Source organism: Caenorhabditis briggsae (assembly GCF_000004555.2).
Source record: "Caenorhabditis briggsae complete genome, chrII, whole genome shotgun sequence".
Lineage (NCBI taxonomy): Eukaryota > Metazoa > Nematoda > Chromadorea > Rhabditida > Rhabditidae > Caenorhabditis > Caenorhabditis briggsae.
In genome coordinates this window covers 14915079-14925962 of record NC_013486.2, presented here as the reverse complement: position 1 = coordinate 14925962, position 10884 = coordinate 14915079, and the positions used below count along the sequence as shown (strand labels likewise).

Here is a 10884-nt window from a genome sequence, read left to right as displayed (position 1 = left end):
CAAACTTGCTCAAAATTAATTTCTAGAGGTAAAAAAGCACGTAGAGCTCGATTTTGATGTCAAATTTTGAAAATTTCAGCTGTGACATCCTGAAAATCTGATTTTTCTGGAATTTCACCTACTTTTACTCCATAAATCGATCTTCCCTCTGACGAAGTGGCCACCTTGATCATTTCCACCATATCCGGTTTTTGTTCAGACAGCAATCTCATGAATTCGGTCATCTGAAAAAAAGCACAGTAACCCGAAAACATTTTTTCTACAGTACCTCTTCATAAGAGTGATAAACATTGGCATCAAAATCGGACCAAGTTTTCAGGGCTCTTTTTCGTCTTCTAATCGCGTTGTGTATCATCGCACGACGCTCTGCGTTGATTTGGCTGAAAATTTTAGTGTTTGCGGACTACAGTAATCTATAGCAAGCTTCAAAAACTTTCAATTTTCTACCTTTCAGACAAATTTTATCGCGTTTTAAACATCGAATTCGAATTTCCCGCGCTCGAATTAGTCTAATCTAAAATTTTCAGCTCGATCGGGGCTATTCGGTGTTTGCGTACTTTTGGAGCCACAGTAACCCAAAAATTTTCGAAATTTTTCAAAATTGAGCTAGAAACTTCTAGTCTTTTGCTTCCGGACCAACTTTTTGCGGAAAATTCAAATAAATTGCTTACGATATGGTCCGCCATGGTTTTTGCGTACATTTCTATCTACAGTAACCCAAAATGTATGGAAAAGTGAGATTTTCCTAAATTCGACGTAGGTTTGAGCCGTTTTCAATGCTGAATCATTATTTGGGGCTATCAAATTAGTCTAGCTGCAAATTTTCAACTTTATCGGAGCTATTCGGTGTTTGCGTACTTTTGGAGCTACAGTAACCCGAAAAATTCCAAAAATCTTCAAAACTGAGATAGAAACTTCTAGTCTTTTGCACCTAGGCCCAAATTTTGCGGGAAATTCAAAAATTTTAGCATGAAAACTTAAAAAACTTCGAAAAAATCTAGAAACTTTCAAAAATTACCTTTGAATATCCCCTTCGAGCACTTTTAGTGTCGAAATTTCCGCCGAAGTCAAAAGTGACCGGAATTTTGTCAAAAATTCTGGAGCAACCAGCACATCAGCATATGGGTTCTGTTTCGATGGCTCCGCCCAAATATCAATTAGTAGACGCGCGGTTTGGGTGGTCTGAAATCTTTTTTGTTTAGTTTTTCTACCGTAACCTGTTTAGATTTCAAAAGTTATGAAAAATTTATTAGATTTGAATTTGTGACGTTAAGAGCTTTAAAACGAATATAGTCATGACCTATATTGGACAACTTTCATTTTCGGCCGATTCGGGCCGGCCTGAAAAGCCTAAAAATCAAATTTCAAGCTTCCCTGGCTTGTTTGTACTCATTTGGAAACTCTAATTGTGACAAGTTCAAATCCGCAATTTATTTTCCGAAAATTTGAAAATCCACAAGGTTACGGTAGATTTTCAAATTTTTGAAACTTTTTCACCTACCGTATCCAATTCCATATCGTAACTTTCCAGCTTTTCCATTGAATTTGATGTTGTATCGACTTTGAATCGATAGAGTGTGTATCTGGAAATTGCAAATTCAAAAAGTACAGTAATCCAGGGATTACTGTAGACTCACCCACTATAATCGGCCTGTTTTTCAGCAGCATTGACTTGGCACCATATGGCACCAGTCCCAAAGATGGCCAAGTAGAGGAGCCACATGCTTCTGAAATTTGAAAATTTCAGAAAATTGAGATTTTCAGTAAATCTGAAATTAAAAAAAATAATTTTTTGGAATATTTTTTTTTTGAAAAATTTCAAAAAATCTGAAAATAATTCATATTTGGTCTTATTTGAAAGATCTAAAACTGCAAAATTCAAAATTGTTAGTCTGAATTACCCTAATCAAGCTTGAAAACCATTAAAATTCGGAAAAAAGTTTTAAGTCAAAATTTTGAAATTTTTCGAAAATTTTTAAAAACAAAAAACTTCTTTCTTCTGAAATTTGAAACCAAAAAATTCAAGAAAAAAAACGGATTTTTTCTCAGAAAAATGATGATATCTAGGTGATATTTGAGAAGAAAAATGAATGAGGTAAGAGAGAAGGAACGAGGCAAAAATATTTTGAAATCAAAAATCAAAATTTCGAAAAATTCTGGAAATTCTTAAATTCAGAAATTCAGAAATTCAGAAATTCAGAAATTCAGAAATTCAGAAATTCAGAAATTCAGAAATTCAGAAATTCAGAAATTCAGAAATCCAGAAATTCAAAAATTCAGAAATTCAGAAATTCAGAAAATCAGAAATCCAGAAATTCAAAAATTCAGAAATTCAGAAATTCAGAAATTCAGAAATAAAAAATGCTGTATTTTTTGAATTTCTTCTCTGAAACTTCGAAAAATCGAAAAATAGGATATTCAGAAAAATCATATTTCTTGGAAATTCTGAAATTTACTAGAAATTCAAAGTTCAAAATGTTCCAAAATTCGCAAAAATCTATTCTTCACTTCTCCGAAATTCGAATCCTTCTTGTTCCATCTGTGAGCAATTAGAAATATAGAAGGGACCACATGTTTATAAATTTCTCTGCGTCTCTCCAAACTTGTATACTCTCTATTTCTCTTTTGTTAAATTTTGTTTATTCCGAAAAGTCTCTTAATCTTTAGAAACTCGCAATGGGATTATAAAATCTAAGTTTCAAAATTTTCAACAGATGCAAAACAATTAATCATTATTAAAATTTCTCCATTTCACTTATTTCTGTTAGATTTTAAAAAAGTAAAACTTTTAGAATTTTCAGAACTATTTTTCTAGAATTGCAAGTTAAAATTTCAGAATTTTTTTAAACTTTGAAATAAGGAAATTTTGAAAGGTTACAGGATTTTTCAAATTTTTAAGGACTGAAAACGGCGAATTTAAACCAAAAAATACTTGAAATTCTGAAAACTTGAAAAAAAGAAGTTTTTGAAATTGTTATATTTGAAGTCTTATGACTTTTTTGTTTACAACAATTTTATGGGACGATAATAGGTTCGAACGTACTACAAATCATCAATCATCAACAATTGATTAAAGGAGGCCAGACACGAAAGTCAACGGGGTTTTCTTGGGGCGAGATCATGTATTCTGACGGAAAGTCGTGCGATTGCGACCCAATGCGCGCTACTTGACGAGCATTTATTTTTTTTTAGTACACACTAGATTTCTTCAATGTTAGGCGATAATTTCATACTTTTTGTCGATATTCTGTCATTCAATGATGTCGCCGCTTGAAAACAGAAAAAAAAACAAAAAAGGACAGATGGGAATCGAACCCGCGATGCGCGACCGATAGACAAGCGCGCTCACCTCTACACCACACAGGAGTTGTCGGCTTCTGCCGCTAAAACATTTATGAAACGAGGAGTGTGTCGCCGCTTGGAAGAACGTTCGCGTTCTCGCTTGTATGGCAAAATGGAGTTATGGTTGGATGGCCATACATATTTTCTGACTGTACTGTGTCATATATAAAAAAAAACTAGAACTTTGAAATTTTTCATGTCTGGCCTCCTTTAAAAAATTTTTTCAAAAAAACAGTTTTTTCAGAAATTAAAAAAAAATACATGTTAGAAATTTGATTTTTCGAGTTTTCGAATTAATTTCGAAGGGTTTTAGACTCAAAAAACGAAAACTGTTGCAAAAAAAATTTCTGAATTTCTGAATTTCTGAATTTCTGAATTTCTGAATTTCTGAATTTCTGAATTTCTGAATTTCTGAATTTTTGAATTTCTGAATTTCTGAATTTCTGAATTTCTGAATTTCTGAATTTCCAGAATTTTTCGAAATTTTGATTTTTGATTTCAAAATATTTTTGCTTCCTTTTTTCTCTCTTACCTCATTCATTTTTCTTCTCAAATATCACCTAGATATCATCATTTTTCTGAGAAAAAATCCGTTTATTTTCTTGAATTTTGTTGCAAAAACGAAAACTGTTGCAAAAAACGTTTTCCAGCTAACTAAACGACTGTAAAAACTGTGTGTAATACAAGAAAAAAGTTTAAGCTTCCGATCATAAAATAAAAAGAGTGGAAGAAGAAGAAAAGTACTACTAGATCTACTATTACACAACACTCATTTTCTCGCCTTTTTCATTGATAAAACATAGAGATGAACAGGTTTTTAAGGCCAAAAAAACAAACGCTTTTCTCGCCCTTGAGACAATTATCACTGATAAGCTTGTGTTAAGCTTAACAGTTGAATGATTCACTTTTTGAGAAATCAGGTAGAGAGAAATCAGTTTTATAAAATTTTTGTCTTGAAAAGTTTTATAGGAAATATTGAAACAAAATCGAAATTTTCGAAAATTCGGATTTTTGGAATTTTCATTTTTTGGGTTTTGTGATGTTAAGATTCTCAAGAAGTTGGTTACGGTAGATTTGGGAAGGAACTGCGAGAATGCCAAAAGTTCCAAAAAGTCTGAAATTCCGGAAACTCTTAAAATTCGAAAATTATGAATTTCGTAAAAATGGAAAATTCGAAAATTCCGAAAATTCTGAAAATTGAATTTTGAATTTTAAATTTTTTTACTTGAAAATTCAGAAATTCAGAAATTCAGAAATTCAGAAATTCAGAAATTCAGAAATTCAGAAATTCAGAAATTCAGAAATTCTGAAATTCAGAAAATCAGAAATTCTGAAATTCAGAAATTCAGAAATTCAGAAATTCAGAAATTCAGAAATTCAGAAATTCTGAAATTCAAAAATTCTGAAATTCTGAAATTCAAAAATTCTGAAATTCTGAAATTCAGAAATTCAGAAATTCAGAAATTCAGGATTCGGAATTTTGAGAAAATTCAAAAAATCCAGAAAGTTCAAAGATTAGAAAAAGTTTTGAAAATTGAAACGTTCCAAAATTCTAAAAATTCAGAAAAAGGAAAAACTCAAATTGTTCCATTTTTTTTTTTGAAAAAAAACCAAATAAATCCCAAAATTTCCCATTTTATACCTCCAAAAATGTTTACTTGACCCCAAAAATCATCCAAGAAACCTGTCAGAAATCTACCAGTTTTCCGGAGAGAAAAGTCAACAAAATAGAGATACACAGACAACTTTTTCTTCTTCCGCGCGGAAAATATAAGAGTAAAAATCAAATATTTGCTCAGAAATCTAAAATTTTGATCATCTAAAAGAAAAAAGTGTTCATTGGCAGAGAAAAGGCGAAGAAAACCACACCTTACTCATTTTTTGTTTTCTGGAAAAATATGTTTTCTTTCTGTTTGGTTTTCTGGGGTTACTGTAGCTCGAAAAGTCCGCAAACACCGAATGGATTTGCTATTTTGGGTGAATCGATGCTCAGAAACACGTTTTCGATACTGAAAACTACCAAAAACGCATGGGAAATTCGAAATTTTGAAAAAATCGAAAATCCAAAAAATTGTTTGTTAAAAAATTCCGATTTCTGGACTCTAAGAACTCAAAATTCTCAATTTTCGTTTTCAAATTCAGATTTCTAATCAAAAACGGATGGAAACACAAAAAACTAGAGTTTCTAGCTCAATTTTGAAATTTTTCAGGTTTTTCGGGTTACTGTAGCTCGACAAGTCCGCAAACACCGAATGAGCCCAAAACTTCTAGTTTTTGAGTTTCTAGACTCAAATTGTGTTTCTCAGCTCATTTTTGATGTCAAAATCGCGTCAAAATGTCTCAGAAGCCCCCAAAAATCGACATTTCGCAATATTTCAGATTACTGTAGCACGAAAAGTACGCAAACACCAAATGAGAGCTAGAGGGCTGGAAAATAGTGTGTAGACTCAATGACCATCGAGAAACTCGAATTTAACGTCAAAAGTGATGTAAAAGATCCAATTTTCAAAGTTTCCCAGGATTACTGTAGCTCCAAAATTTCAGATTTTTCTGAAAATCGATCACAACTTTTCTCAAATTCGATTCTTTCAAATTTTGTCTAAAGGTAACAACATATTCGAATTCTTCACAAAATTTTGGTTTGAACCCAAAAAACCAGAAGTTTCTAGCTTGATTTTCAAAATTTGGAATTTTTCAGGTTTTCGGGTTACTGTAGCTGGAAAAGTACGCAAACACCGAATGCGCCCGAAATCACTAGTTTTTCACTTTCCGGGCTGAAAATTCGATTTTAAGCTCATTCTCAGTGTCAAAAACACGTCAAAATGTCTCCAAAAACCCAAAAAAAAGCAATTTTTGACAATTTCCAGGATTACTGTCGCTCCAAAAGTCCGCAAACACCGAATGACGCGATTTCGAGTTGAAAATTTGTGTCTAGACTAAATAAGCAATGAGAACCTCGAATTTGAATATCAAAAATGCTGAAAAATCAACCTAAAATCCAAAAATGTGCATTTTTCAAAGTTTTTCCAGGTTACTGTAGCTCCAAAAGTCCGCAAACACCGGATGAGATCTGAAGAGAATTTTTAGCTCAAAAAAATGTGTTCTAGACTAGTTTTTCGCGCTGAATCCAATTTTTCTGTCAAAATTCGGGAAAAAATGCTCTGAAACCCGAAAAAAGACTTTTCAAAATTGAGAATCAAATTTATTCACTTTCAGCAAGAGGGGCGGTGGGAACAACATCAGGAATGGAATTTTTGGGAGGGGAAACGTCATTTTTAACAAATTTCAAAATGTATAAATGCTCGATGCCGCATCTGCGCTCCATTGACACACTGGCCGTCATTTGCTCGGCGTGCTCTTTGAGCAACGATGGAATGTCGTTTGAGTGGAGGGCGACGAGATAGAAGACGCCACGCGGAGACAGTAACTCCGGGACACGTGGCAGCAAACGGTCGAGGGTCGACCGACCGGTTCGACCGCCCGCGTAGGTCAACTCGATGTTAGACTTTGGCTCCTCTTCGGTTGGCACGTACGGTGGATTGAAGAGCAGCACGTCAACCTGCAAAAACCGTTAAAAAACCCTTTAAAACACCCCTGAAACTATAAGAATGACTTTTTGAAAAAATTTGAAATTTTTTTCTGAAAATTTCCAATTTTCAGCACTTTAAGATCAATTTTCCCAAAAACTAACAACATATTTATATTCTCCACTAAATTCCAATCTAGACACTGAAAACTAGAAGTTTCTAGCTCAATTTTGAAAATTTTGCCATTTTTCTGGGTTACTGTAGCTCGAAAAGTCCGCAAACACCGAACGAGCCGAAAACCTCCAGTTTTTAAGTTTCTAGACTGAAAATTCTATTTTAAGCTTGTTTTAAGCGTCAGAATTGCGTTAAATTACCCAGAAAAGCTCGATTTTTGCGATTTCCGGGGATTTTTGGGTTACTGTAGCTTGGAAAATACGCAAACACCGAATGATTCCGAAACCTCTAGTTATTGAGTTTCTAGACTGAAAATTCGATTTTGAGCTTGTTTTCAGCGTCAGAATTGCGTAAAAATACACAAAAATGTCGATTTTGCCAATTTTCTGGTTTTCTGGGGTTACTGTAGCTTCAAAAGTACGCAAACACCGAATGGCGCAATTTCGAGCTAAAATTTGCTATTTTGGGTGAATCGATGCTCAGAAACACGTTTTCGATACTGACAACTACCAAAAACGCATGGGAAATTCGAAATTTTGAAAAAATCGAAAATCCCGAAAATTGTTTGTTAAAAAATTCCGATTTCTGGACCCTAAGAACTCAAAATTCTCTATTTTCGTTTTCAAATTCAGATTTCTAATCAAAAACGGATGGAAACACCAAAAACTAGAAGTTTCTAGCTCAATTTTGAAATTTTTCAGGTTTTTCGGGTTACTGTAGCTCGACAAGTCCGCAAACACCGAATGAGCGGAAAATCTCTAAATTTCGAGTTTCTAGACTGAAAAATCGATTTTAAGCTTGTTTTCGACGTCAAAATCGCGTTAAAACACACAGAAAGGCTCGATTTTGCGAATTTTTAGGAGTTTTTGGGTTACTGTAGCTTCAAAAGTCCGCAAACACCGAATAAAAGCTAGACGGCTGAAAATTTGTGCCTAGACTAAATCAATGCCGGGAAATTCGAATTTTGCATTTAAAATGGCTGAAAGTTAGCGGGGAACTCGGAAAATGGCATTCAAAAAATGGATTCTGTTGAAATTGCCTAGAATTGCTCAAAATTGCTCATTCTTCACCAATGTTTTTGGGATTTTCTCCAATTTCTCTCATTTCTCTCACCTTTCCAACCAGATTCTCTAATCCAGCAAACAAATCCGTGCGTACCACATCGATTTTGATGTCGTTCAACTTGGCGGTCTCCAGTGTCACATCCAACGCGTGCGGATTCAAATCCGTCGCCACCGACGTCACGTTTCCGCCCAACGCCTGATTGACGAACGTCGAGACGACGCCCGAGCCACAGCCGATTTCTAGAACCAGTTTTGGTTGGCGCGAACGGATTTCCTGGAAAAAATCGGGATTTTTGGGGGAAATCTGGACGGGAAAGTCGATTTTTCAGACTTCAAAGACATTTTTACGCATTTCTAACGTCGAAAACAAGCTCAAGATGGTCGATTCACCATAGAAACGATGCTTTTTTGCTCAAAAATCGATTTTCGGTGTTTGCGTACTTTTCGAAACACCGTAACCCAAAAAATGAGAGGAATTTTCAAAATTGAGCTAGAAATTTCTAGTTTTTTTGTGTCTAGAATCATTTTTGATGAGAAATCTGAATTTGAAAACGAAAATAGAGAATTTTGAGTTCTTAGGGTCCAGAAATCGGAATTTTTTAACAAACAATTTTTGGGATTTTTGATTTTTTCAAAATTTCGAATTTCCCATGCGTTTTTGGTAGTTTTCAGTATCGAAAACGTGTTTCTGAGCATCGATTCACTCAAAATAGCAAATTTTAGCTCGAAATTGCGCCATTCGGTGTTTGCGTACTTTCGAAGCTACAGTAACCCAAAAAATTTCGAAAAATGTCAAAATCGAGCTTTTCTGGGTTTTTTAACGCTTTATTGACACTAAAAATAAGCTCAAAACTAAGTTTCCAGTCTAGAAACTTAAGAACTAGAGGTTTCGGGCGCATTCGGTGTTTGCGTACTTTTGGAGCCACAGTAACCCAAAAAAAACTTTAAAATTGGCTAAATTGAGCTAGAAACTCCTCGTTTTTTGCGTCTAGACTCATTTTTGATGAGAAATCTGAAAAAAATTTTGAGTTAAAAATATCCAAAAATCGGGATTTTTTTCCACAATTTTTGGAGATTTCAATTTTTTCAAATTTAAATGGATTTTATGTGTTTTTAAATGTCAAAAACAAGTTTCCGAGCATTGATTTGGTCTAAATCTCAACTTTCAGCTCAAAACTCGGTCCTTCGGTGTTTGCGTACTTTTGGAACTACAGTAACCCAGAAAAACTTGGTTTTTAGGGTTTCAGAAGCATTTTAACGCGTTGTTGACATCAAAAATGAGCTTAGGCTTACGTTTTTAGGCTAGAAACTCAAAAACTAGACGTTTTAGTGTCATTCGGTGTTTGCGTACTTTTCGAGCTACAGTAACCCAAAAAATTCCGAAAAATGTCAAAATAACGCTAGAAACTCCTAGTTTCGAGGTTCTAGACCCAAATTTTACGGGAAATTCGAAATTGGCGCTCAAATTGGTCCTACATCATACCTTGATATCCTTTTCGATGGCATCAATCAACAAGAACGTGTCCTCGGCTGGCTCATAGATGTCGTGAGCCCGGATCGCTTGTAGACGATATTGTGGCGTGGGAATTGACATTTTCGCGCTGAAAATCGATTTTTTAAGCTGAGCAATGGTCAAAATTGTCAAAAAAAAGGGCGGAAAAATTGGAGGGATATAATCAAATTTTTTCCCAGTTTTTGGGACAAAAAAAGTGTCAAAAAATGGGGGAAATTTGATATACAAAGGATGTATCATTTCTCTCTCTCTCTTTTTGCACTTTTTGAGCAAAAAAGAAGAGAAAAGAGCCCATTTTTGCACTTTAAGGGGTCTAAACATGGTTTTCTTTTTTTTGGATTTTTCAAGCATTTTTGGACCACTGGGAACTGAAAAAAACTGTCTGAAACAGCTAAAAATCACTGAAAATGCACAAAAATGGAAAATTAGGAAACATTTTTTTTTTGAAAAAACCTGAAATTTTCAGCCAAAACAGCCCAAATTTGAGATTCATTTTTAATGAAAAATCCATGAAATCTATATCAATTTTGATCGAAAAATCTGAATTTTCAGTTCATTTTAAGTCTAGAGCAACTGAAAATCAGAAAAAAACCAAAAAAAAAAATTTGTGAAATATTGGAATTTTCAGCCAAAAAATCTCAAATTTCAGAGTCATTTTTTATGGAATTTTCATGATTTCTAGACTAATTTTGATCGAAAAATTTGAATTTTCAGCTCATTTTAAGTCTAGAGCTACTGAAAATCAGAAAAATCGAAAAAAATTTTTTTTTCAAAAAATCTGAAATCTTCTTCCAATTTTTCAGATTTCTAGAATATTCAACTTTTCGTCAAAAATTGATTTTCTAGATGATTATTGATCGAAAATTTGAATTTTCGGTGTATTTTAGGCCTAGAATCACTAAAAATAGAAAAAAATTCAAAAAAAGTAGAAATTTGAAAAATCTGAAATTTTCAGCCAAAAAATCTCAAATTTCAGAGTCATTTTTTATGGAATTTTCATAATTTCTGGACTATTTTTGATTGAAAATTTCGAATTTTCGGTTAATTTTAGGCCTAGAATCACTAGAAAATAGTCAAAAAATGGATTCTAAAAAGTCAACATTTTTGGAATTTTCTAGAATCCAAAAAAAGAAGAAAAACCCCAAGAAACGAGGAAAAAACAACTACTAAATCAACGCCCCTTCTCACAATTTTCTTGTCAAATTCAAAAAAAAACGAAGAACCGGAAAAACAGAAAGCGAGAGTGACTGGTACCACCAGTTGG

The 10884-nt window shown here is 33.7% G+C and overlaps 2 protein-coding genes across 2 annotated transcripts in view; both read right to left on the bottom strand.

Moving 5' to 3' along the window:
• The window catches only part of CBG21465, a gene marked incomplete at both ends in the record, with an annotated part of 6576 nt that extends 4853 nt beyond the window's left edge, over positions 1-1723 (bottom strand). The window contains 5 exons of the mRNA XM_002648971.1: positions 123-224; positions 269-380; positions 1019-1182; positions 1502-1583; positions 1638-1723. Coding sequence (XP_002649017.1) covers positions 123-224; positions 269-380; positions 1019-1182; positions 1502-1583; positions 1638-1723 — 546 coding nt within the window. The remainder of the gene's footprint in view (positions 1-122; positions 225-268; positions 381-1018; positions 1183-1501; positions 1584-1637) is intronic.
• A 4821-nt stretch (positions 1724-6544) lies between these two features.
• CBG21464 lies at positions 6545-9701 on the bottom strand (the record flags this gene model as incomplete). Its single annotated transcript, XM_002648970.2, has 3 exons — positions 6545-6901; positions 8157-8381; positions 9591-9701. 3 exons carry the CDS (start codon positions 9699-9701, stop codon positions 6545-6547), a joined length of 693 nt encoding a protein of 230 aa, XP_002649016.2.
• Positions 9702-10884: the final 1183 nt, after the last annotated feature.